General features: G+C 44.6%; 1 protein-coding gene across 1 annotated transcript in view; it reads left to right on the top strand.

Annotated features, from left to right (window-relative positions):
* The first annotated feature begins 7,564 nt into the window (after positions 1 to 7,564).
* cdk6 (cyclin dependent kinase 6) overlaps positions 7,565 to 27,557 on the top strand; it is a 158,986-nt gene continuing 138,993 nt past the window's right edge. The window contains exons 1-3 of the mRNA XM_065017986.1: positions 7,565 to 8,029; positions 8,805 to 9,146; positions 18,333 to 18,468. Coding sequence (XP_064874058.1) covers positions 8,923 to 9,146; positions 18,333 to 18,468 — 360 coding nt within the window. The 5' untranslated portion in view covers positions 7,565 to 8,029; positions 8,805 to 8,922. The remainder of the gene's footprint in view (positions 8,030 to 8,804; positions 9,147 to 18,332; positions 18,469 to 27,557) is intronic.

Consider the following 27,557-nt stretch of genomic DNA (forward strand, 5'->3'; position numbering starts at 1 on the left):
TTATTAAAGTGACCAGTGATTCTATGTCTATGTATAGTGTATTGGGCAGCAGCCTCTAAGGTGCAGGGTTGAGTAACCAGCTGGTAGCCGGCTAGGCATGGCTTTTTAAAAGTCTGATGGCCTTGAGATAGAAGCTGTTTTACAGTCTCTCAGTTACAGCTTTAATGTACCTGTACTGCCCTTGCCTTCTGGATGGGAGCGGGGTGAAAAGGCCGTGGCTCGGGTGGTTGATGTCCTTGATTATCCTTTTTGCCTTCCTGTGACATCGGGTGCTGTAGGTGTCCTGGAGGGCAGGCAGTGTTCCCCCGGTGAAACTTTGGGCAGACCGCACCATCCTCTGGAGAGCCCTGCGGTTGCGGGCAGTGCCATGGCCGTATCAGGTGGTGATAGAGCCCGAGAGGATGCTCTCAATTGTGCATCTGTAAAGGTTTGTGAGGGTCTTAGGGGCGAAGCCGGATTTCTTCAGCCGCCTGAGGTTTAAGAGACGCTGTTGCGCCTTCTTCACCACACTGTCTGTGTGGGTGGACAATTTCAGATCATCTGTGATATGTATGCTGAGGAACTTGAAGCTTTTCACATTCTCCACTGCGGTCCTGTCGATGTGGATAGGTGCGGGTTCTCTCTGCTGTTTCCTGAAGTCCATGTTCCTTTGTTTTGTTGACGTTGAGGGAGAGGTTATTTTCCTGGCACTACTCCAACATGGCCCTCAAATCCTCCCTGCAGGCTGTCTCGTCATTGTTGGTAATCAGGTCTACAACTGTTGTGTAGGCCTGATTTTGTAGGCCTGATTACCAACAATGACGAGACAGCCTACAGGGAGGATTTGAGGGCCATGTTGGAGTAGTGCCAGGAAAATAACCTCTCCCTTGATGATTGAGTTGCAGGCATGCGTGGCCACCTAGTCATGGGTGAACAGGGAGTACAGGAGGGGGCTGAGCACATACCCTTGTGGGGCCCCTGTGTTGAGGATCAGCGAAGTGGAGGTGTTGTTTCTACCTTCACCACCTGTTGAACAGGGCAGGGTTCAGACCCAGGGCCATGAGTTTAATGATGAGCTTGGAGGGTACTATGTTGTTGAAGGCTGAGCTATAGTCAATGAACAGCATTCTAACATAGGTATTCCTCTTGTTCAGATGGGAGAGAGCAGTGTGAAGTGCGATGGCGATTGCATCGTTTAAATGTCTTACTCACGTTGGCCAGGGAGTACAGTGTTTGCTGTTTGCCTGTTTGATTGCCTTACGGAGAAAATAACTACACTGTTTGTATTCAACCATATTCACAGTCACCTTGCCATGGATAAATGTGATGGTTCGCGCTTTCAGTTTTGTGTGAATGCTGCCATCTATCCACGGTTTCTGATTTGGGTAGGTTTTAATAGTCACAGTGGGAACAACATCCGCTATACACTTCCTGATGAACTCTGTCACCGTGTCAGTGTATATGTTGATGTTATTCTCAGAGGCTTCCCAGAATAGATCCCAGTCTGCGTGATCAAAACAATTATATTATTATTTATTTTTTTATTCCCAATTTCGTGGTATCCAATAGCTACTATATTGTCTCATCGCTACAACTCCCGTACGGGCTCGGGAGAGACAAAGGTTGAAGGTCATGCATTCTCTGATACACAACCCAACCAAGCCGCACTGCTTCTTAACACAGCACGCATCCAACCCGGAAGCCAGCTGCACCAATGTGTCGGGGGAAACACTGTGCACCTGGCAACCTTGGGTTAACGTGCACTGCGCCCGGCCCGCCACAGGAGTCACTGGTGCTTGATGAGACAAGGATATCCCTACTGGCCAAGCCCTCCCTAACCCGGACGATGCTATGCCAATTGTGCATCGCCTCACGGACCTCCCGGTCGCAGCCAGTTACGACAGAGCCTGGGCGCGAACCCAGGTTCTCTGGTGGCACAGCTGGTGCTGCAGTACAGCGCCCTTAACCACTGAGCCACCCGGGAGGCCCCTAAATTATTATATTTGACCATAAGAAAAAAGAATTACATGGTACTGCGATATGATACTGCAATGCGGATTTGAGTGAATTGCGCCCTCAGACGTTCAGATACAGTAAGTTTGGTTATTACCAAAGTGTGAAAGTGGACTAATACAGTGAGTGTATCAGTCAAAGAGAAGAGTGAAAGCTAGGGTGCTGGTACATGAGGGGGAGAACCACATGGCTTATAAATGCACTGAAATCTATCTAGTGCGACAACAAGATTATTTTTATTCAGTCAACTTCAGTTATACAAACAATGCATAGTTATACTGTAGGTCGTTGACCTGAGACCCAACCTTACAGTAGATCTCTAGTTTATCTCAACAGAAGGCAGGAGTGATGATCATAGTTATACTGTAGGTCGTTGACCTGAGACCCAACCTTACAGTAGATATCTAGTTTATCTCAACAGAAGGCAGGAGCGATGATCATAGTTATACTGTAGGTCGTTGACCTGAGACCCAACCTTACAGTAGATCTCTAGTTTATCTCAACAGAAGGCAGGAGCGATGATCATAGTTATACTGTAGGTCGTTGACCTGAGACCCAACCTTACAGTTGATCTCTAGTTTATCTCAACAGAAGGCAGGAGCGATGATCATAGTTATACTGTAGGTCGTTGACCTGAGACCCAACCTTACAGTAGATCTCTAGTTTATCTCAACAGAAGGCAGGAGCGATGATCATAGTTATACTGTAGGTCGTTGACCTGAGACCCAACCTTACAGTTGATCTCTAGTTTATCTCAACAGAAGGCAGGAGTGATGATCATAGTTATACTGTAGGTCGTTGACCTGAGACCCAACCTTACAGTTGATCTCTAGTTTATCTCAACAGAAGGCAGGAGTGATGATCATAGTTATACTGTAGGTCGTTGACCTGAGACCCAACCTTACAGTTGATCTCTAGTTTATCTCAACAGAAGGCAGGAGCGATGATCAAAACATAAGCAGTAGAGCTGGTGAGTTTTCCAACTAAGAGGTTGACGACTTTATCTCTCCAGCCAGGCTTATGATATCACTGTATCCATGCTAAGCTTCGGGTTAAAGAGACCAACTGTCTAATTACCACAACGTTCAGGCCGCTAGAAGAGTGTAAATGATGTCTTATCCATAACTCTCTTGCCAAGATTTGTCATAAGGTGACAGTGACGGTGACGGGGACGGTGTTGTCTGAAAACAATAGACTTGTTTTTTCATAGTATATCTCATTGAGGGTCAAAATCCAAAAGGGTGTGTCTGGTTAACAAACTACATTCCATTATTTCTGTGAAAACTATACTTTTATTACAGATTCTGTGGTATAGTGTACATGTTGGTACAAAGGTATTCACTGTGACTAATGTTGTGTTTGAACTGTCGTGTGGGAGTATTTAAATGATTAACATGGCGGTAGAGTAGGCTTCTTCTTCTTGAGGGGACAACAGAGAAGTTATTGAGGACTAAACTCAAGGAGCATTTAAATCACCTACTTTGTTTATCAGCTTGTGTTCCACCATTACTGTTGTTCTACACCTCTGTGTTATTACACCTTTACCTGTATTTTATAACACACAGTGGTGGAAAAAGTATCCAATTGTTATACTTGAGTAAAAGTAAAGATTTCTCAATAGAAAATTACTAAAGTAAAAGTGAGTCACCCAGTAAAATACTACTTGAGTTAAAGTCTAAAACTTGAGTAAATGTCTAAAAGTATTTGGTTTTATATATAAATATACTTAATTATCAAAAGTAAAAGTAAAAGTATAAATCATTTAAAATTCCTTATGTTAAGCAAACCAGAAGGCACCATCTTCTTGTTTTACAATTTACGACTAGCCAGAGGCACACTCCAGCACTCAGATATAATTTACAAACAATACATTTGTGTTTAGTGAGCGTCCAGATCAGAAGCAGTAGGGGTGACCAGGGATGTTCTCTTGATAAGTGTGTGAATTGGACCATTTTCCTGACCTGCTAAGTATTCAAAATTTAACGAGTACTTTTGGGTGTCGGGAAAATGTATGGAGTAAAAAGTACATCATTTTCTTTAGGAATGTAATGAAATAAAAGTCCAAGTCAAAAATATAATTAGTAAAGTAAAGTAAAGTACAGATACCCCCAAAAACGACTTAAGTTGTACTTAAAGTATTTGTACTTAAGTAGTTTACACCACTGATAACACATTTACCTCTGTGTTATAACACAATTACCTCTGAGTTATAACACATTTACCTCTGAGTTATATCACATTTACCTCTGAGTTATAACACATTTACCTCTGTGTTATCACATTTACCTCTGAGTTATAACACATTTACCTCTGAGTTATATCACATTTACCTCTGTGTTATATCACATTTACCTCTGAGTTATAACACATTTACCTCTGTGTTATATCACATTTACCTCTGAGTTATAACACATTTACCTCTGAGTTATATCACATTTACCTCTGTGTTATATCACATTTACCTCTGAGTTATAACACATTTACCTCTGAGTTATAACACCTTGACCTCTGAGTTGACACCTTGACCTCTGTTATAACACATTTACCTCTGAGTCATTACACATTTACCTCTGTGTTATAGAGTCTTTACCTCTCTGTTATAACACATTTACCTCTGAATTATACCACCTTGACCTCTGAATTCTAACTTTATTTATTACACATTTACCTCTGAGTTACAACACAATTACCTCTGAGTTACAACACAATTACCTCTGAGTTATAGAATCTTTACCTCTGAGTTATAGAATCTTTACCTCTGAATTATAACACCTTGACCTCTGAGTTATAATACCTTGACCTCTGAGTTATAACACCTTGACCTCTGAGTTATAACACCTTGACCACTGAGTTATAATACCTTGACCTCTGAGTTATAACACCTTGACCTCTGAGTTATAACACCTTGACCTCTGAGTTATAATACCTTGACCTCTGAGTTATAACACCTTGACCTCTGAGTTACAACACCTTGACATCTGAGTTATAACACCTTGACCTCTGAGTTATAACACCTTGACCTCTGAGTTACAACACCTTGACCTCTGAGTTATAACACCTTGACCTCTGAGTTATAACACCTTGACCTATGTGTTATAGCACCTTCACCTCTGTGTTATGCATGAATCTAGAGTAATAGAATAACCACAAACAACAAACGAATAGAAGTAGAAGAGATGAATGCTGATGAATAATGAAATTAACATTCATAGACTTATAGATAGGAGATTCCCAAGCGTATGTGCCCTGTGTTTACAATTCATTTTTGCAGAGTATTTTTGAGTAATGATTTTTGAGAATAATGTGAGAACGTTACAATCGCAATGAGCATGGTAATGTGTGTATGCATGTGTGTCTGTACTTACTTACCACACACAACAGAGGAACTTCATTGGTTTGTTTTTCAGCCCAAGAAGGAGCATGCATTCTAATGTATTAAATCTGGGGGATGGCTCTCTCAGCGTTCATGTAAAGCAGACAATGATGATGCTACAATAGAAATGTCCACGTTTATAGTTATTTGTTCAGAATGCGTTGCCTGTATTGTGTGCTTTCTTTGTAATGCTAATGATGCATTTTGGATTGGCTAGGGTGGGTGGGATTGGCTACTTCAGACTCATTTTGCCCTCCAATCCCCACACCCATAACCCCACCCCCACCCACCCCCCCCACCTCAGATTTACTTTTCCATTGAAATCAAATTACATGCCACATCCTGACCTTAGTTCCTTTTTTATGTCTCTATTTTAGGTTGGTCAGGGCGTGAGTTGGGGTGGGCATTCTATGTTTTGTTCTATGTTTGTATTTCTATGTGTTTGGCCTGGTATGGTTCCCAATCAGAGGCAGCTGTCAATCATTCTCTGATTGAGAACCATACTTAGGCAGCCTGGTTTCGCCCTTGAGTTGTGGGTAGTTGTTTTCTGTTTCGTATCTGTACCAGACAGAACTGTTTCGGTTTCGTTCACGTTGTTGTATTTTTCAGTGTGCTATTAAAATAATGATGAACATGTACCACGCTGCACCTTGGTCCTCTCCTTCTTCCACCAACGACAACTGTTACATGACAATCAAAAGTCTTACATTCTTTTTCACACTTTATCAAAATGAGATAACTTTCTGAGGAAATGTTTTCTGGAACATTCGTCTCCTGCTCTGATCTTCTCCTTTAAAGAAAGGTATGATACTAAGGCATCTTTCATGTGGATAATCTGACATCAAGTCTCGTCATGTTATGCTCCAGTCTAAACTATAAAGGTTCAGGTTGGACCAGGAACCAGAAAAACGTTTTTTTTTCATGGTTTTGACGAGAAAGCATACAGCTTTGTCAGATTTTACTTTTTGTAGCAGCTTAAGAGAACTTACTCAGCAGGTTAGAATAATTAACATAGCAGGCTAGGATAATTAACATAGCAGGTTAGGATAATTAACATAGCAGGTTAGGATAATTAACATAGCAGGTTAAGATAATTAACATAGCAGGTTAGGATAATTAACATAGCAGGTTAGGATAATTAACATAGCAGGTTAGGATCATTAACATTGCAGGTTAGGATAATTAACGTAGCAGGTTAAAATAATTAGGTTAATATTAGAAAAATGGTTAGGGTTAGCAAAAATAAAAATAACCCAAAACCTTTTGAAGTAAATTTGACAATCCTTTCTAGCCATGACCCCACAGCTATAGGCTACTTTGTGACACTTTAATAGATTTTGAATAAAATAAAATAAATCTAAGTTATTGTGGCTATATAAGCTACCAGATACTAAATCTATTGTCACTGATTGTCATAAAAGCCCATGGATTCATTCTAAAGAACATGTAAAAAAACAGAATATCCATTGACATGCATAACAAACAAAAAAGTTATTGTTGATTTAGTATTTTATTATTCAATTATATATCGTATTATCACACCTGAAAGAGGCCTAACAGAAATCTCATAACAGTTTTGGATAAATCACTTTTCATCCCAATTTTGAAAGACACATAACACTTATGTTCATCAATACTATTTTATGTGCCATAAATGATAATATTATACATATTTTAATTGGATCATTTACATACCGGTATTTATTTTTTCCCAAAATGAATATCACCCAGGCCAGGGATGGGCAACTTTGATGGGGGCCACAAAAAAACTCATCATGGGGGGCATCTCACATGAAGATGAAGCATTGAAAACATTGAAAATGACCACCCTCGAAGGGGTGAGTGCCTTGCGAGAATCCATACAGTCATTGAAAGAGAATCACCCCCTGACACAACCCAAGTCACAAGTCCTTGAACCGAACCTGACCTTATGGGCCAAAGGCGTGCTTGTCACCCTGCTTCCCCGCTGGTGTATTGTCAATGGAATAGTTTTCAATGGCCCGGATAGATCGAATGTTCCATTAAAATAAACGTTTCTTGCCGCCCAGATTTCCCCCTGTGGTGCTGCTGGTTTAGACTCTGAGGTAAACCCGAGAGAGAACTATGAATGATAAAGAACCAAGGAGGGCAACATAACGAAAAAGGAGGCGGTTAGTCTTTGTAGTCGGGAGGAATGCGGAAATGTTCCTGCTCTGTGTCAAACTTATCTGAAGGGGGTCAAGGCACATTCAGCCAGCGTGGGAAAGCGAAGAAGAGACGGAGCTCACAGGCAAGCGTTGCATATCCCGGGATAAATGGGGAAAAGAGAGTTAAAAAGGGGAAAAACTGAGAAAAGCGTGGCTTGGAGAATATATCACGCTTTTGTCCTATGACCCCCCCCCCCAAGTTGCAGTAGGCACTGTGTTTTTCTGTAAAAAAAAAAAATACCCCCCTCCCCCCGTATTATAGTTGCTTTGCTTGAGCTGCAGTTGCAGAGGTGGTGAGCCTACTGCTGAGGGATGGGGGTTACAGAAGCTGCTCCATCCGACTACCTGTGTGGCCCGGCGTGACAGTGAGGGATCTGTGATGTGTTGTGTCTTAGTGTGAACACTTATCCAAAGTGGGCATGTTTCATAAATTCATGGACACGACCAATTGCGACTTTCACTGATAACATAAAATAAGGTAGGCTGAAATATTCATATTTTACTTTTGTGTAGAAAAATGTATTTTGCATGAATGTACTTATTGTGATATTTTAAAAGCATGAGTTGCCAATTACGATGCTGCAATGTTTTAATTGTTGTAGGCTATTTTAAATGTTTATATATATATTTTTAAAGTTGCCGTGCAAAAAACGCATAGCGAACAAGTTGCATTATTAAACCACAACACTATTAATGACATGGAAAATGAGAGATGTGGTTAAATGGACTATAGGAAGTTCAGACAATACAATCAGTAGACAACCACGTGCTCGCAAAAGTTTGTCGCCTATAATAAACCATAATAGACTGGAACATTTGGGAAAAGATATCGGAGGCTGGAAAAAATATTTGTATAATAATTATAACTTGAGTTTGCAGAGTTTATATTGTATTCTTTCAAGTTGGTTTGCTTGTTTTTCTGACTCATTCGTCTACATATCTGTGATTACGCATGAACAGAAAGATGACCTTTATTGTTGTAATGTGTACTGCATTCTGCAGAGAACTCGTGTAAAATTGTTTTTAAAAACATTTTTTTAGAGATGCCAGATGTGTGATGTGAGGTAACTAGGAGGACAAGAGATTCATACGCGTAATGAAGTGGGAGTGGATCAAGTAGAACGCATCGGGGTTCTCGTGTTGATAGTCGGAATAATACTAAACTTGATGACACAATGTTGTGGACCTCCGTTTAACCAAAAACAGACATACATATACGATGTCTCTGCTACCTCTGTCTTCCTTTAATTTAGGCATTGCACGCGCCAACAACTATTTTCTGTGAGGATGGCTTTGTAATAACCCTGGTTCGTTACGTTCGTTGGGATTCCCCGCAATATTCTCAACAAGAAAAAGAAAAAAGACGCAAAAATGGACAAAGAAAGTGTAGCACAACAGTACGAGCCCGTCGCCGAGATTGGGGAAGGTGCGTATGGAAAGGTGTACAAGGCACGAGATTTGAAGAACGAGGGACGCTTTGTAGCCCTAAAACGAGTTCGGGTACAGACGGAGGAGGAAGGGATGCCCCTCTCGACCATCCGTGAGGTGGCGGTACTGAGGCAACTGGAGGCATTCGAACACCCCAACGTGGTCAGGTAAGAAGAGATGGAGAGGGGTGCATCTAACAATCTCCCAGATGTTGCATTATCTTTTCAACCATATGCTATTATAACCCCTGATATGTATCTCTTTAAACAACCTGCTCTCAGAGCATTTAGTATGATCTGTATGTAATTCTGAGACACTCCATTTAGTATGATATGTTACATTGTGGGTTCTACTAAACTATATGGAATAGTTTTAAGCCGGGGGTGGGTTGGGATGCGGGTGGGTTCTACTAAACTATATGGAATAGTTTTAAGCCGGAGTAGGGGTGGGGTGGGATGCGGGTGGGTTCTACTAAACTATATGGAATAGTTTTAAGCCGGAGTAGGGGTGGGGTGGGATGCGGGTGGGTTCTACTAAACTATATGGAATAGTTTTAAGCCGGGGTGGGTTGGGATGCGGGTGGGTTCTACTAAACTATATGGAATAGTTTTAAGCCGGAGTAGGGGTGGGGTGGGATGCGGGTGGGTTCTACTAAACTATATGGAATAGTTTTAAGCCGGAGTAGGGGTGGGGTGGGATGTGGGTGGGTTCTACTAAACTATATGGAATAGTTTTAAACCGGAGTAGGGGGTGGGGTGGGATGTGGGTGGGTGGGTTCTACTAAACTATATGGAATAGTTTTAAGCCGGGGTGGGTTGGGATGCGGGTGGGTTCTACTAAACTATATGGAATAGTTTTAAGCCGGAGTAGGGGGTGGGATGTGGGTGGGTTCTACTAAACTATATGGAATAGTTTTAAGTCGGAGTAGGGGTGGGGTGGGATGTGGGTGGGTGAGTTCTACTAAACTATATGGAATAGTTTTAAGCTGGAGTAGGGGTGGGGTGGGATGTGGGTGGGTGGGTTCTACTAAACTATATGGAATAGTTTTAAGCCGGAGTAGGGGGTGGGGTGGGATGTGGGTGGGTTCTACTAAACTATATGGAATAGTTTTAAGCCGGAGTAGGGGTGGGGTGGGATGTGGGTGGGTTCTACTAAACTATATGGAATAGTTTTAAGCCGGAGTAGGGGGTGGGGTGGGATGTGGGTGGGTTCTACTAAACTATATGGAATAGTTTTAAGCCGGAGTAGGGGGTGGGGTGGGATGTGGGTGGGTTCTACTAAACTATATAGAATAGTTTTAAGCCGGAGTAGGGGTGGGGTGGGATGTGGGTGGGTTCTACTAAACTATATGGAATAGTTTTAAGCCGGAGTAGGGGTGGGATGTGGGTGGGTTCTACTAAACTATATGGAATAGTTTTAAGCCGGAGTAGGGGGTGGGGTGGGATGTGGGTTGGTTCTACTAAACTATATGGAATAGTTTTAAGCCGGAGTAGGGGGTGGGGTGGGATGTGGGTGGGTTCTACTAAACTATATGGAATAGTTTTAAACCGGAGTAGGGGGTGGGGTGGGATGTGGGTGGGTGGGTTCTACTAAACTATATGGAATAGTTTTAAGCCGGGGGTGGGTTGGGATGCGGGTGGGTTCTACTAAACTATATGGAATAGTTTTAAGCCGGAGTAGGGGGTGGGGTGGGATGTGGGTGGGTTCTACTAAACTATATGGAATAGTTTTAAGCTGGAGTAGGGGTGGGGTGGGATGTGGGTGGGTGGGTTCTACTAAACTATATGGAATAGTTTTAAGCCGGAGTAGGGGGTGGGGTGGGATGTGGGTGGGTTCTACTAAACTATATGGAATAGTTTTAAGCCGGAGTAGGGGTGGGGTGGGATGTGGGTGGGTTCTACTAAACTATATGGAATAGTTTTAAGCCGGAGTAGGGGGTGGGGTGGGATGTGGGTGGGTTCTACTAAACTATATGGAATAGTTTTAAGCCGGAGTAGGGGGTGGGGTGGGATGTGGGTGGGTTCTACTAAACTATATGGAATAGTTTTAAGCCGGAGTAGGGGTGGGGTGGGATGTGGGTGGGTTCTACTAAACTATATGGAATAGTTTTAAGCCGGAGTAGGGGTGGGATGTGGGTGGGTTCTACTAAACTATATGGAATAGTTTTAAGCCGGAGTAGGGGTGGGGTGGGATGTGGGTGGGTTCTACTAAACTATATGGAATAGTTTTAAGCCGGAGTAGGGGGTGGGGTGGGATGTGGGTGGGTTCTACTAAACTATATGGAATAGTTTTAAGCCGGAGTAGGGGGTGGGATGTGGGTGGGTTCTACTAAACTATATGGAATAGTTTTAAGCCGGAGTAGGGGGTGGGGTGGGATGTGGGTTGGTTCTACTAAACTATATGGAAAAGTTTTAAGCCGGAGTAGGGGGTGGGTTGGGATGCGGGTGGGTTCTACTAAACTATATGGAATAGTTAAAAAAAAAAATTTGATGAAAAAAATATTTTTGGCCTTACTGCTATTAGCCCATACAAACGCATTGAATAACAAATTCACTACATGGAACCATAGCTAGTCCCCCCCCCAAAACATCTGTAGGAAGTTTCTTCTGAAGCGTTTGTCCTATAGCTGAGCGATATAAGAAAGATCAGGAAAGTTAGTCTTTTTTATTTGTACATTTTTGTAACCCCATATTTTTGGCACTAAACTGTCTACATACTGTAGATACATTATATATATAAAACATTTGTGGACACCCCTTCAAATTAGTGGATTATTAGTGGACTATTTCAGCCACACCCATTGCTGACAGATGTATAAATAACGTTTGCTTTAGACAAGTCTTGTGGGGCCCGTGGTTGTCCTAGAGCAAACCTGGCATGTACGTGTTTGTGAGAGTCTCATATTTCTGCAGAGGGGTCATATTAATGTGTATCCCAAACTGTTGGGACCCTACAGACAGAAGTTGGCAGATCGGCTGTACCGACTTCAGATGAGTCCCACTTGTGGGGGTCGTAGAGCAAACAGAGAACACCATCGTGTTCGTGATCTTTCCATAGAGGGGTCACAATAGTTTGTAGGCCAAACCGTTCAGACGCTACAGACAATTTTGTCGGGAAGAGCGATTTTCGGGATGCCTCCTGGTCTAGCTCTGTCACCTTCCACTGCAGATGAGGAAGTGCGACAATGGCGGATGTGGTAGATTGATACGCATCACAATGCAAAACAGATATTTCCGTCTTAAACTGACAGATTTGTATGGAGATTTTTGTATTATACTAATTCGATTTATGCGGGGTGCGGACATGGACTCTTGGGGTTAACCTAACTCCTAAACTTAACCTTAACCCTAACCCTAGCTAACGTTAGCGAGCTAATGTTAGCCATCTAGCCATAGGGCAGCAGGTAGCCTAGTGGTTACAGTGTTGGGTCAGTAATTTAAAGGTTGCTGGCTCAAATCCCTGAGCTGACAAGGTAAAAATCTGTCATTCTGCACCTGAACAGTTAAACCACTGTTTCCCAGGCGCCGAAGATGTGGATGTCAATTAAGGCAGCCCCCCACACCTCTGAAGTTGGGTTAAATGCGGAAGACACATTTCAGTTGAATGCATTCAGTTGTACAACTGACTAGGTATACCCCTTTCCCTAGCCACCTAGCTAGAGTTTGTAACATATTGTACATTTAGCAAATTAGTAACATATTGTACATTTAGCAAATTCGTAACATATAATACAAATTGTAATTCCTAACATACAGTATCAGACGAAATAGGTGATGGACATCCACAAATGAGTACATACCATACGAAACATAATATATTATACTAAATGGAGTCTTTCAGATTTAAAGATTTAAAAAAGGCTCTGAGACCACGTTGCAACCAACAAATTACTGCACAATGCCTTGTAGCGGTTTATGGAGTTGCCTTATTGACCTTTGTAAAAGTTGTTGTTTTGTGATGTACAACTATAAACCCCATTTTGATCCTGGTGATACTATAGTGCCATACAGTAGATTGTTCATTATGTTTAATACAGCTCGGTGTGTCTGGAAGGTTTCTTTGTGTGCAGCACCTGTGATAGACATTCTTGGATGATATCTGTTCACCAGATTAATCAACCTAAATAAGTCATGGGTAAAGTCATCCCCATCGCTGGTTAGAGTGGAATTTCACAGAAAAGTCAATGAACTGCTGTTGGGAAGTCAATGAACTGCGGTTGGGAAGTCAATGAACTGCGGTTGGGAATGATAAGAAAGAACCATTTTGTGCATCGAGTCACACTAAGAGATACTGTATTGGGCGGATTTTGCCCCCATTCCAGTAGTCTACATATAAGATGTGTTGTTTTTAGTCCTCCAGGCCACAAGACAACATACAGGGGTTGTTATGCTTTGCAGCTGTATACTCCCATGGTCCAATTTGGAGGTCAGTTCAGTTCGGCAGAGAAACCACGTCATTTACCGGCCCAGCTCAAGGTCTAACCTTGCCATTTAGCTTATAATGAGAGATTGAGTGCTTTTGTATTAAACTTTTTAATAATACTGTACAAATGTTACTCTAAGCGCTGTTTGTCACACTACAGCCTCTATTATTCTCTTCAGCTGAATAAATTCATATATTCTTCATAGAGATTCCACACATCGAAGGTTCGACAGATTTAAATGATGACACAAAATGTGTCCTTACTCCCTATACTTTGTGGTATGTTAATTTCTCCCATTCTGTTAAATTCTGGTTCCTATACGTTAGCCCAAGCTCAAATCCACACCAAAGGGCGTCTGGTCTGGTCTCTCTGTAAAGCTAAACAGCGCGGGAGAGAGCAAGCACTGAGCAGGGTGCATTCTGGACCTACTGTGTAACTACAGGCCAGCCAACCCCTGGATGTTTAAGAATGACGCCCATTAGTCATCCCATATGTTCAGTGTCTAGCGAGAGGCTGCATTGTAGTGGAACAATCACGGTTCTGAGGGGCGTTTAACCCCAAGTTTCCAACAGGGTGGCTCGCTCGTTCTGTGACATCATGGGCGTATGGCAATAATACCTTGAATCATCAGTGCAGGATTTACAAGCCTTTGTTAACAGGGGGTGTGGCACAGTGCATATTCCCTTTAGGCTACAAGGGGAAAAGAAAAGGACTACCAGGTGGAGCAGCTTTCCCATGCTTTACTTCAAGACAATTCATAGAGATTACACAGACATCAACTGCAATTTTACTGTTATTACTACAGACCCATTGACTCTTTCGAAATATTTGAAGCTATTGAAATAGGGATTCCACTGTAATTATGACTAATTTTTTATTAAATCTAAGAATTACTGCATAAAAGATGTGGGATACGGACCTTATTGGCCCCATAGTGTCATTGAATCAATGATAGAGCGATGTCAGTGAGTGGATAAATTCCATCCACGTTCTTGTCACACACACGGATTGGTTGCCATGGTGAGAGATGCTGCTCAACCACATCTAGGGGTCGGTCATGGGCAGTCCAGACTGCTTCAGTTGCCATGACGCATCATGCGTTGCCCTGGTGCTCCTGAAGGAATCTTTGTCGTCGTCCCCGGCTCTTTGAGGTTGACACTGGACGTCTTCTCTAGGCTTTCACCAACGCTTCCCCATGGCACAACTGCCCAAATAATCTGTATGTTTGGGCTCGGTTTGTCACCTTGTAAAAATACACCCACAATGTTAATGTATTGTGTTGGCTGCTCAGGAGTCGCCAAGGGTTTCCCTCTTAAAATAGATATAATGTAGCTACAACATTATTATTGGTGTTGTCAGGATGGAGGCTAAAGGATAGGGTTAGTGAGCAGGAGGCTAAAGGATATGATTAGTTAGCAGGAGGCTAAAGGATAGGGTTAGTGAGCAGGAGGCTAAAGGATAGGGTTAGTGAGCAGGAGGCTAAAGTATAGGGTTAGTGAGCAGGAGGCTAAAGGATAGGGTTAGTGAGCAGGGGGCTAAATTATATGATTAGTTAGCAGGAGGCTAAAGGATAGGGTTAGTGAGCAGGAGTCTAAAGGATAGGGTTAGTGAGCAGGAGGCTAAAGGATTGGGTTGGTGAGCAGGAGGCTAAATGATAGGGTTAGTTAGCAGGAGGCTAAATGATAGGGTTAGTGGGCAGGAGGCTAAAGGATAGGGTTAGTTAGCAGGAGGCTAAAGGATGTGATTAGTTAGCAGGAGGTTAAAGGATAGGGTTAGTTAGCAGGAGGCTAAATGATGTGATTAGTTAGAAGGAGGCTAAAGGATAGGGTTAGTGGGCAGGAGGCTAAAGGATAGGGTTAGTGGGCAGGAGGCTAAAGGATAGGGTTACTGGGCAGGAGGCTAAAGGAATGGGTTAGTGAGCAGGGGGCTAAATTATATGATTAGTTAGCAGGAGGCTAAAGGATAGGGTTAGTGAGCAGGAGTCTAAAGGATAGGGTTAGTGAGCAGGAGGCTAAAGGATTGGGTTGGTGAGCAGGAGGCTAAATGATAGGGTTAGTTAGCAGGAGGCTAAAGGATAGGGTTAGTGGGCAGGAGGCTAAAGGATAGGGTTAGTTAGCAGGAGGCTAAAGGATGTGATTAGTTAGCAGGAGGCTAAAGGATAGGGTTAGTAGGCAGGAGGCTAAAGGATAGGGTTAGTTAGCAGGAGGCTAAAGGATGTGATTAGTTAGCAGGAGGCTAAAGGATAGGGTTAGTGGGCAGTAGGCTAAATGATAGGGTTACTGGACAGGAGGCTAAAGGACAGGGTTACTGGGCAGGAGGCTAAATGATAGGGTTACTGGGCAGGAGGCTAAAGGATAGGGTTACTGGGCAGGAGGCTAAAGGATAGGGTTACTGGGCAGGAGGCTAAAGGATAGGGTTACTGGGCAGGAGGCTAAAGGATAGGGTTACTGGGCAGGAGGCTAAAGGATAGGGTTACTGGGCAGGAGGCTAAAGGACAGGGTTACTGGGCAGGAGGCTAAAGGATAGGGTTACTGGGCAGGAGGCTAAATGATAGGGTTAGTGAGCAGGAGGCTAAAGGATAGGGTTAGTTAGCAGGAGGCTAAAGGATGGGGTTAGTGGGCAGGAGACTAAAGGATGGGGTTAGTGGGCAGGAGGCTAAAGGATAGGGTTACTGGGCAGGAGACTAAAGGATAGGGTTAGTGAGCAGGAGGCTAAAGGATAGGGTTAGTGAGCAGGAGGCTAAAGGATAGGGTTAGTGGGCAGGAGGCTAAAGGATAGGTTCTACGAGCACGTGCCTAAAGGAAATGGGTCGGAACTACACAACATGACTAAAAGTACGTGGACACGTGCTCGTAGAACATCTCATTCCAAATCATGGGCATTAATATGGAATTGGTCTCCTCTTTGCTGCTGTAACAGCCTCCACTCTTCTTGGAAGGCTTTCCACTAGATGTTGGAACATTGCTGTGGGGACTTCCTTCCATTCAGCCTCAAGAGCATTAGTGAGGTCGGGCACTGATGTTGGGCGATTAGGCCTAGCTCGCAGTCGGTGTTCCAATTCATCCCAAAGGTGTTCGATGGGTTTGAGGTCAGGGCTCTGTGTGGGCCAGTCAAGCTCTTCCACACCGATATCGACAAACCATTTTTGTATGTATCTCGCTTTGTGCCTGGGGGCATTGTCATGCTGAAACAGGAAAGGGCCTTCCCCAAACTGTTGCCACAAAGTTGGAAACACAGAATCATCTGGAATGTCATTGTATGCTGTAACATTAAGATTTCATTTCACTGGAACTAAGCCTAGCCTGAACCATGAAAAACAGCCCGAGACCATTATTCCTCCTCCACCAAACTTTACTGTTGACAATATGTATTGGGGCAGGTTGCATTCTCCTGGCATCCTCCAAACCCAGATTAGTCCATCGGACTGCCAAATGGTGAAGCGTGATTCATCACTCCAGAGAATGCTTTCCACTGCTCCAGAGTCCAATGGCGGCGAGTTTTACACCACACCAGCCGACGCTTGGCATTGTGCATGGTGATCATAGGCTTGTGTGCGGCTGCTCGGCCATGGAAACCCATTTTATGAAACTCCCAACGAACAGTTATTGTGCTGACGTTGTTTCCAGAGGCAGTTTGGAACTCAGTAGTGAGTTTTGCAACCGAGGACAGAACTTCTACTTTGCCACTGAGCCGTTGTTGTTCCTCAACGTTTCCACTTCACAATAGCAGTACTTACAGTTGACCGGGGAAGCTCTAGCAGGACAGACATTTGACAAACTGACTTGGAAAGGTGGCATCTGATGACGGTGCCCCGTTGAAAGTCACTGAGCACTTCAGTAAAGCTATTCTACTGTCAATGTTTGTCTATGGAGATTGCATGGTGGTGTGCTCTATTTTTATACACCTGTTTGCAACAGGTTTGGTTGAAATAGCAGAATCCACTCATTTGAAGGGGTGTCCACATACGTTTGTACATATAGTGTATGCCTGCTTGATGTGTAACCTTGTCTGAGACCTGAAGAGTTTGCGTTTGCTCCCAGATATATTGCCTAGGCTTTAGCTCAGTGGACTAAGGGGTATTGTGGCATGAAGGAGACCTGGATTCAAGTTTTAATGTCACGTGCACAAGTACAGTGAAATGCCTTTCTTGCAAACTCTAAACTCAACAATGCAGTAATCAATATCAGCCTAGCCGGTTACAGTTGCATGTTTTTAATAAGGAGAATGCCAAATCAATCACTCTGTCAAGGTGTTCAACTCTCACCGGATCCTATTGTGGTTACTGTACTGTGTAGTCCGCTATTGCACACATACTGGAATAAGGGCTAGGAGATCATGTTGCCAAAATGTCCATCAGTCACGAGTAAGGAATTTCAGATCGGTTCCTTTCGTTTAGCTAACAAGGCCCAGTATGTGAAAGCATTGCTTGCATTCTTTCAAAACTGTCAGGAAAACTAGTCTGGGCCTGGTTTCCCAAAAGCATTGTAAGGCTAAGTTCATTTTAGAACCATAGGATCCTATGCTTTGGATGCTTTTGGGAAACCGGACCCTGGACAGTTAACTGACACTATGAACAAATTCCCCCTCCCCCCTAACTGAAGCTAGATTGTTTAAATAGATTAGATCTCTCTCAGGTATTGAATTATGGTCGGGATCCTATCAAATGTCTATCTATATTTCAGAAGCCAGTTTAGACGGGAAAATATGTTTTGTCATAGATGGTCGTTATACATGAAAATACTTTGTTATTCCTCTTAAATTAAAGACGGATGACTTTATAACCTCTATTTACTTGTCAACTACTTTATGGACTACTTGTGATCCTTTTACAAACCCTTTATAGATCATTTTATACAAGTGTTACCATGATATCTGACTGACATTAACAATGCTAAGCAGCAGTATTCACTCTGCCTCTCTCTCTCTGCAGACTGTTCGATGTGTGTACTGTGTCTCGGACCGACCGCGAGACCAAGCTGACCCTGGTCTTTGAGCACGTTGACCAGGACCTGACCACGTACCTGGAGAAAGCACCTGATCCTGGGGTGCCACCTGAAACTATCAAAGTGAGTCTGTCTAGGGGCAACTTCTTAGTAAGTTCACACTAAATTGAAAATGCCCTACTGTATTCGTAAGGTCTATGAATATGTGGACCTTGTTTTTGCAAAGTATCCTGGGAATATTTCTTCCTAGCCCAGACAGGAACCGAGGATGGAACTCCCAAACATCAGACAGCATTCAGGCTTTTTGAAGGGCAGCACATGTGGCATATTGGGTCCTAATTAGAGGGCCTCGGCTTTTCTATTTTCATTCTGGTCCCTCACTTCACTCTGTATCTAAAGGAGGAGACGCTGTGTGTGTGTTTTATTTGTGTGTGTGTGTGCGTCTGTAAGTGTGTGTAATCATATAGATTGACAGAACTAGGTGACACTGACAGAAGGCATTTCTTTATGTGCAGTGTCTCATCGTGTGTCCAACCTCCCTTTCCTGTAGGCTAAAGAATTGTCCAAACACACTAACAAACCATAAGTCATCCTGACTATCAGACTAATCCGGAAGTAATCCAGTTATTTGCTGGGGTGCATCTGAAATGTCATCCTATTCCATATACACTGTATAGTGCACTACTTTTGACCAGGGCCTATGCACTGTGTAGGGAATAGGGTGCCATTTGAAACACAGACCCAGTATCTGCAAACGGTAGGAAGCGGAAGTGTTGGCAACCTCTTTCCCTCTCGACAGTTAGTCTCTCTCTCTATTTATTAACCTCTTTCCCTCTCGACAGTTAGTCTCTCTCTATTTATTAACCTCACCTTAGCCAAATACATTTACTCAGTTTTTCACAATTCCTGGCTTTTAATCCTAGTAAAAATTCCCTGTGTTAGGTCAGTTAGGATCACCACTTTATTTTAAGAATGTGAAATGCCAGAATAATAGTAGAGAGAATGATTTATTTAAACTTTTATTTCTTTCATCACATTTCCAGTAGGTCAGAAGTTTACATACACTCAATTAGTATTTGGTAGCATTGCCTTTAAATTGTTTAACTTGGGTCAAGCGTTTCGGGTAGCCTTCCACAAGCTTCCCACAATACATTGGGTGAATTTTCGCCCATTCATCCTGAAAGAGCTGGTGTAACTGAGTCAGGTTTGTAGGCCTCCTTGCTCGCACATGCCTTTTCAGTTCTGCCCACACATTTTCTATAGGATTGAGGTCAGGACTTTGTGATGGCCAGTCCAATATGTTGACTTTGTTGTCCTTAAGCCATTTTGCCACAACTTTGGAAGTATGCTTGGGGTCATTGTCAATTTGGAAGACCCATAATCTGTCTGAAAACAATTGTTGGAAAATTACTTGTGTAATGCACAAAGTAATGTCCTAACCGACTTGCCAAATCTGTAGTTTGTTAACAAGAAATTTGTGGAGTGGTTGAAAAACGAGTTTTAATGACTCCAACCTAAACATATGTAAACTTCCGATTTCAACTGTTCATACTACCTCAACTAACCGGTGCCCCCGCACATTGACTCTGTACCGGCACCTCACTGTATATATTGTTATTTTTTTTACTGCTGCTCTTTAATTACTTGTTACTTTTACCTCTTATTCTTATCCGTATTTTTTGAAACTGCACTATCAGTTAGGGGCTCATAAGTAAGCCTGTTGTATTCAGCGCATGTGACTAATCAAATTTGATTTGATTTGAAAGCAAGCATCGAAGACCACTTTTTGAGCGGGAGAGATCCCATTCCATTTCCTTTCGGAAAAGCTGACCACGACTCCATTTTGTTGCTCCCTGCCTATAGACAGAGACTAAAACAGGAAGTTCCCGTGCTCAGGTCTGTTCAACGCTGGTCCGACCAATCTGATTCCACGCTTCAAGATTGCTTCGATCACGTGGACTGGGATAGGTTCCGCTTTGCGTCAAACGACAACATTGAAGAATACGCTGATTCGGTGAGCGAGTTTATTAGCGAGTGCATCGGCGATGTCATACCCACAGCAACCATTAAAACATTCCCAAACCAGAAACCGTGGATTGATGGCAGCATTCGTGCAAAACTGAAAGCGCGAACCACTGCTTTTAATCAGGGCAAGGTGACCGGAAACATGACCGAAAACAAACAGTGTAGCTATTCCCTCCGCAACGCAATCAAACAAGCTAAGCGTCAGTATAGAGACAAAGTAGAGTCGCAATTCAACGGCTCAGACACAAGAGGTATGGGGCAGGGTCTACAGTCAATCACGGATTACAAAAAGAAAATCATGCATCAAGAGGGCCACCATTGTTCCTGTTCCCAAGAAAGCTAAGGTAACTGAGCTAAACGACTACCGCCCTGTAGCACTCACTTCCGTCATCATGAAGTGCTTTGAGAGACTAGTCAAGGACCATATCACCTCCACCCTACCTGACACCGTAGACCCACTCCAATTTGCTTACCGCCCCAATAGGTCCACAGACGATGCAATCGCAACCACACTGCACACTGCCCTAACCCATCTGGACAAGAGGAATACCTATGTGAGAGTGTTGTTCATCGACTACAGCTCAGCATTTAACACCATAGTCCCCTCCAAACTCGTCATCAAGCTCGAGACCCTGGGTCTCGACCAAGCCCTGTGCAACTGGGTACTGGTCTTCCTGAAGGGCCGCCCCCAGGTCGTGAGGGTAGGTAACAACATCTCCACCCCGCTGATCCTCAACACTGGGGCCCCACAAGGGTGCGTTCTGAGCCCTCTCCTGTACTCCCTGTTCACCCACGACTACGTGGCCATGCACGCCTCCAACTCAATCATCAAGTTTGCGAACGACACTACAGTGGTAGGCTTGATTACCAACAACAACGAGACGGCCTACAGGGAGGAGGTGAGGGCCCTCGGAGTGTGGTGTCAGGGAATTTTCCTTACACTCAATGTCAACAAAACAAAGGAGATGATTGTGGACTTCAGGAAACAGCAGAGGGAACACCCCCCTATCCACATCGACAGGACAGTAGTGGAGAGGGTAGTAAGTTTTAAGTTCCTCGGCGTACACATCACGGACAAACTGAATTGGTCCACCCACACAGACAGCGTGGTGAAGAAGGCGCAGCAGCGCCTCTTCAACCTCAGGAGGCTGAAGAAATTTAGCTTGTCACCAAAAGCACTCACAAACTTTTACAGATGCACAACCGAGAGCATCCTGTCGGGCTGTATCACCGCCTGGTACGGCAACTGCTCCACCCACAACTGTAAGGCTCTCCAGAGGGTAGTGAGGTCTGCACAATGCATCACCGGGGGCAAAATACCTGCCCTCCAGGACACCTACACCACCCGATATCACTGGAAGGCCATAAAGATCATCAAGGACAACAACCACCCGAGCCACTGCCTGTTCACCAGAAGGTGAGGTTAGTACAGGTGCATCAAAGCAGGGGCCAAGAGACTGGAAAACAGCTTCTATCTCAAGGCCATCAGACTGTTAAACAGCCACCACTGACATTGAGTGGCTACTGCCAACATACTGACTCAACTCCAGCCACTTTAATAATGGAGAAATTGATGTAAAAAAATGTATCACTAGCCACTTTAAACAATGCCACTTAATATACTGTTTAACATTACTCATCTCATATGTATACTGTACTCTATACCATCTCCTGCATCTTACCATCTTTATGTAATACATGTATCACTAGCCACTTTAAACTATGCCACTTTTATATGTTTACATACATTACTCATCTCATACAGTATATATGTACTGTACTCGATACCATCTACTGCATCTTGCCAATGCCGTTCTGTACCATCACTCATTCATGTATCTTTATGTACATATTCTTTATCCTTTTACACTTGTGTATATAAGGTAGTAGTTGTGAAATTGTTAGGTTAGATTACTCGTTGTTCGTTATTACTGCACTGTCGGAACTAGAAGCACAAGCATTTCGCTACACTCACATTAACATCTGCTCACCATTTGTATGTGACAAATCAAATTTGATTTAATTTCATTTTAATTTTCAACATCCAAACAGCAGCTGGAGCGATGAGGGACAATGGAAAACGATCAAGTACAAGATGACAGTGGCATCGTCCCTTTTATTTCCATGACAGTGGACACTGCACAGTAACACTCCTCCAGACCAGAGGACACCAGATTGCAGACCCCCACTGCACAGTAACACTCCTCCAGACCAGAGGACACCAGATTGCAGACCCCCACCCCCAACTGCCCCCTTTCAGACCTACAGTAAGACCCACCGTATGGTAATTGATCAAAGAGGCTCCGGGAATCAAATGAGCTGGAAGGACATGAAGCAGCCGGTCTCTGTCCCGCAGCCTCCCCCAACCTAACGCTGGGCTAACGCTGGGCTAACGCTGGGCTAACGCTGGGCTTCGTGCCCCTCTACCCCCTCCTCCACCCCCAGATCCCCCGTCCTTCCCCGTCTCCAGGCCTGGCCCTATAAAAGCCTGGTTAATGAAGCATTACACTAACTGGCAGATGTCCTGTATTGTGACACGGATACAAAAAACAATATGACTGCGTCTTGCTTATTAGCATGACAACAGGGACTGCACTAGGGGATGCCATGTTTTCACTGCTTTTTCTCTAGGCTACTTTTTTATTATTATTCTTGGGTATCGCTTGCCTTGTGTTTCCTAGCTAGCTATCTCTGGTCGAGGTGCTGTCATAGACAGTTAGGGTGTTGGGCAACTCGTTGTTCTGTGTCACCTCCTGTCACATTGGTTTGCAACAGGTCAGGTGTTTTCTCATACCATCTGCAGACTGGAGACTAGATATTAATGTCAGTTTGATAGTTTGACATTATCCCCAGCCCTACAAACTATTCATTGTTATTAACAACTAAAATCTATTAACTCTTGACAAGCAACGGCTTGTCATTCATCTTCACATGTATCATCTACTACTGAATGACTGTTATAGGAATGAACAGAAGCAGGGAGGGGAGATGAAGCGCCATGGGGCCTTGTTGTTTGTATGTTTGTCCTCAAGTCACACTTCTGAGATAATTGGGGTTTTGTAGGAAATGCTGTTGAAAGGAAACATGTCGCAAATGGCCATTTAAAGCAAACAGAGAGGAACTCATGGGGGTGATGCCATTGTATCAACTCCCTAAATAACTGCCTCTGCCGCTGTCTGTTGGCCTCCTAGGTTACGGGTGGACGGAGATGCAAAAAAAGAAGGCCTGTTTACGCTCTCTGGCTGACCTGCGCAAGGGACCCTCAGACACACTGCTTACGCATGCACACACACACCGCACACAAACACACCGCACGTGCACATACACAGACACACACACACACACATTCCCTCTGCCCTGTCTGTTCTCTATTCCGTGCAGAGGCTCCTGTCCCCTCCCCTTAGCCCTGGTTTCTGCTTGAGTGTGCAGACCATTGTTTCACCTCTTTTAATCACTCACCAGCTGCTAGGGTCAGAGAATGGAGCCCCTCCCCAGGCCCAGGTCCATGTCACTTGTGAGGTCTTGGCGACGGGTTTCGGGGGGCACCGCTGCCTGCTGCAACCCCAGCAGTAGGCCGATTCATGTCGAGACTGGGAGAGAGTCCCTCTTTCTCTCTCTTTTTCTTTCCCTGTGTTTCTTTTTTAATCTTCCCCCATCTCTCTGTCTCTATCACTCAAACAGCCCCCACCTCCGCTATCACCATCAGTTCGTTCAGTCCTTATGTTGTTGTGCAAGTTCCACCAGAGAGTGGGCCGTTGAGCCCTTTCCTTTAGTCCTCCTCTCAGACTCTTCCTTCAGTTTAGCCCTCCTCTCAGACTCTTTCTTCAGTTTAGCCCTCCTCTCAGACTCTTCTTTCAGTTTAGCCCTCCTCTCAGACTCTTCCTTCAGTTTAGCCCTCCTCTCAGACTCTTCCTTCAGTTTAGCCCTCCTCTCAGACCCTTCCTTCAGTTTAGCCCTCCTCTCAGACTCTTCCTTCAGTTTAGCCCTCCTCTCAGACTCTTCCTTCAGTTTAGCCCTCCTCCCAGACTCTTCCTTCAGTTCAGCCCTCCTCTCAGACTCTTCCTTCAGTTTAGCCCTCCTCCCAGGCTCTTCCTTCAGTTTAGCCCTCCTCTCAGACTCTTCTTTCAGTTTAGCCCTCCTCTCAGACTCTTCCTTCAGTTTAGCCCTCCTCTCAGACTCTTCCTTCAGTTTAGCCCTCCTCTCAGACCCTTCCTTCAGTTTAGCCCTCCTCTCAGACTCTTCCTTCAGTTTAGCCCTCCTCTCAGACTCTTCCTTCAGTTTAGCCCTCCTCCCAGACTCTTCCTTCAGTTCAGCCCTCCTCTCAGACTCTTTCTTCAGTTTAGCCCTCCTCTGACTCTTTCTTCAGTTTAGCCCTCCTCTGACTCTTTCTTCAGTTTAGCCCTCCTCTGACTCTTCCTTCAGTTTAGCCCTCCTCTCAGACCCTTTCTTCAGTTTAGCCCTCCTCCCAGGCTCTTCCTTCAGTTTAGCCCTCCTCTTAGGCTCTTCCTTCAGTTTAGCCCTCCTCTCAGACTCTTCCTTCAGTTTAGCCCTCCTCTCAGACTCTTCCTTCAGTTTAGCCCTCCTCTCAGACTCTTCCTTCAGTTTAGCCCTCCTCTCAGACTCTTCCTTCAGTTTAGCCCTCCTCTCAGACCCTTCCTTCAGTTTAGCCCTCCTCTCAGACTCTTCCTTCAGTTTAGCCCTCCTCTGACTCTTCCTTCAGTTCAGCCCTCCTCTCAGACTCTTCCTTCAGTTTAGCCCTCCTCTCAGACCCTTCCTTCAGTTTAGCCCTCCTCTCAGGCTCTTCCTTCAGTTTAGCCCTCCTCTCAGACTCTTCCTTCAGTTTAGCCCTCCTCTCAGACTCTTCCTTCAGTTTAGCCCTCCTCTCAGACCCTTCCTTCAGTTTAGCCCTCCTCTCAGACTCTTCCTTCAGTTTAGCCCTCCTCTCAGACTCTTCCTTCAGTTTAGCCCTCCTCTGACTCTTTCTTCAGTTTAGCCCTCCTCTCAGACTCTTCCTTCAGTTTAGCCCTCCTCTCAGACTCTTCCTTCAGTTTAGCCCTCCTCTCAGACCCTTCCTTCAGTTTAGCCCTCCTCCCAGGCTCTTCCTTCAGTTTAGCCCTCCTCTTAGGCTCTTCCTTCAGTTTAGCCCTCCTCTCAGACTCTTCCTTCAGTTTAGCCCTCCTCTCAGACCCTTCCTTCAGTTTAGCCCTCCTCTCAGACTCTTCCTTCAGTTTAGCCCTCCTCTCAGACTCTTCCTTCAGTTTAGCCCTCCTCTCAGACCCTTCCTTCAGTTTAGCCCTCCTCTCAGACTCTTCCTTCAGTTTAGCCCTCCTCTCAGACTCTTCCTTCAGTTTAGCCCTCCTCTGACTCTTTCTTCAGTTTAGCCCTCCTCTCAGACTCTTCCTTCAGTTTAGCCCTCCTCTCAGACTCTTCCTTCAGTTTAGCCCTCCTCTCAGACTCTTCCTTCAGTTTAGCCCTCCTCTCAGACCCTTCCTTCAGTTTAGCCCTCCTCTCAGACTCTTCCTTCAGTTTAGCCCTCCTCTGACTCTTCCTTCAGTTCAGCCCTCCTCTCAGACTCTTCCTTCAGTTTAGCCCTCCTCTCAGACCCTTCCTTCAGTTTAGCCCTCCTCTCAGGCTCTTCCTTCAGTTTAGCCCTCCTCTCAGACTCTTCCTTCAGTTTAGCCCTCCTCTCAGACTCTTCCTTCAGTTTAGCCCTCCTCTCAGACCCTTCCTTCAGTTTAGCCCTCCTCTCAGACTCTTCCTTCAGTTTAGCCCTCCTCTCAGACTCTTCCTTCAGTTTAGCCCTCCTCTGACTCTTTCTTCAGTTTAGCCCTCCTCTCAGACTCTTCCTTCAGTTTAGCCTCCTCTCAGACTCTTCCTTCAGTTTAGCCCTCCTCTCAGACCCTTCCTTCAGTTTAGCCCTCCTCCCAGGCTCTTCCTTCAGTTTAGCCCTCCTCTTAGGCTCTTCCTTCAGTTTAGCCCTCCTCTCAGACTCTTCCTTCAGTTTAGCCCTCCTCTCAGACCCTTCCTTCAGTTTAGCCCTCCTCTCAGACTCTTCCTTCAGTTTAGCCCTCCTCTCAGACTCTTCCTTCAGTTTAGCCCTCCTCTCAGACCCTTCCTTCAGTTTAGCCCTCCTCTCAGACTCTTCCTTCAGTTTAGCCCTCCTCTGACTCTTCCTTCAGTTCAGCCCTCCTCTCAGACTCTTCCTTCAGTTTAGCCCTCCTCTCAGACCCTTCCTTCAGTTTAGCCCTCCTCTCAGGCTCTTCCTTCAGTTTAGCCCTCCTCTCAGACTCTTCCTTCAGTTTAGCCCTCCTCTCAGACTCTTCCTTCAGTTTAGCCCTCCTCTCAGACCCTTCCTTCAGTTTAGCCCTCCTCTCAGACTCTTCCTTCAGTTTAGCCCTCCTCTCAGACTCTTCCTTCAGTTTAGCCCTCCTCTGACTCTTTCTTCAGTTTAGCCCTCCTCTCAGACTCTTCCTTCAGTTTAGCCCTCCTCTCAGACTCTTCCTTCAGTTTAGCCCTCCTCTCAGACCCTTCCTTCAGTTTAGCCCTCCTCTCAGACTCTTCCTTCAGTTTAGCCCTCCTCTGACTCTTCCTTCAGTTTAGCCCTCCTCTCAGACTCTTCCTTCAGTTTAGCCCTCCTCTCAGACTCTTCCTTCAGTTTAGCCCTCCTCTCAGACCCTTCCTTCAGTTTAGCCCTCCTCTCAGACTCTTCCTTCAGTTTAGCCCTCCTCTGACTCTTTCTTCAGTTTAGCCCTCCTCTCAGACTCTTCCTTCAGTTTAGCCCTCCTCTCAGACCCTTCCTTCAGTTTAGCCCTCCTCTCAGACTCTTCCTTCAGTTTAGCCCTCCTCTGACTCTTTCTTTCTCTCTCGTTTTACCTTTATTTCTCTCTCCCTGGACTGAGTGCTTGTGGACATTAGGGTCACTGTGGGGCCGTTCCTGGCTGCAGCTAGAAAGAGTGGATCTTCAATGAACAATCCACCTCAGCTCCAGTCCAGCCAGATGCAGGAAGAGAGGGAGGGAGGCAGAGACAGGCCCACCACCAACAGATCAAGGGTGTACCCAAACGGCACCCTATTACCTATGTAGTGCACTACTTTTGGACCAGGGCCCAAAGATCAGAACTACACCCTCACAGCAACATGTATTTCCTGCTCTGCTCTCCCTCCACAATTTGTGTCCGTTATCAACA

The sequence above is a fragment of the Oncorhynchus nerka genome, linkage group LG4 (assembly GCF_034236695.1).
Source record: "Oncorhynchus nerka isolate Pitt River linkage group LG4, Oner_Uvic_2.0, whole genome shotgun sequence".
NCBI lineage: Eukaryota > Metazoa > Chordata > Actinopteri > Salmoniformes > Salmonidae > Oncorhynchus > Oncorhynchus nerka.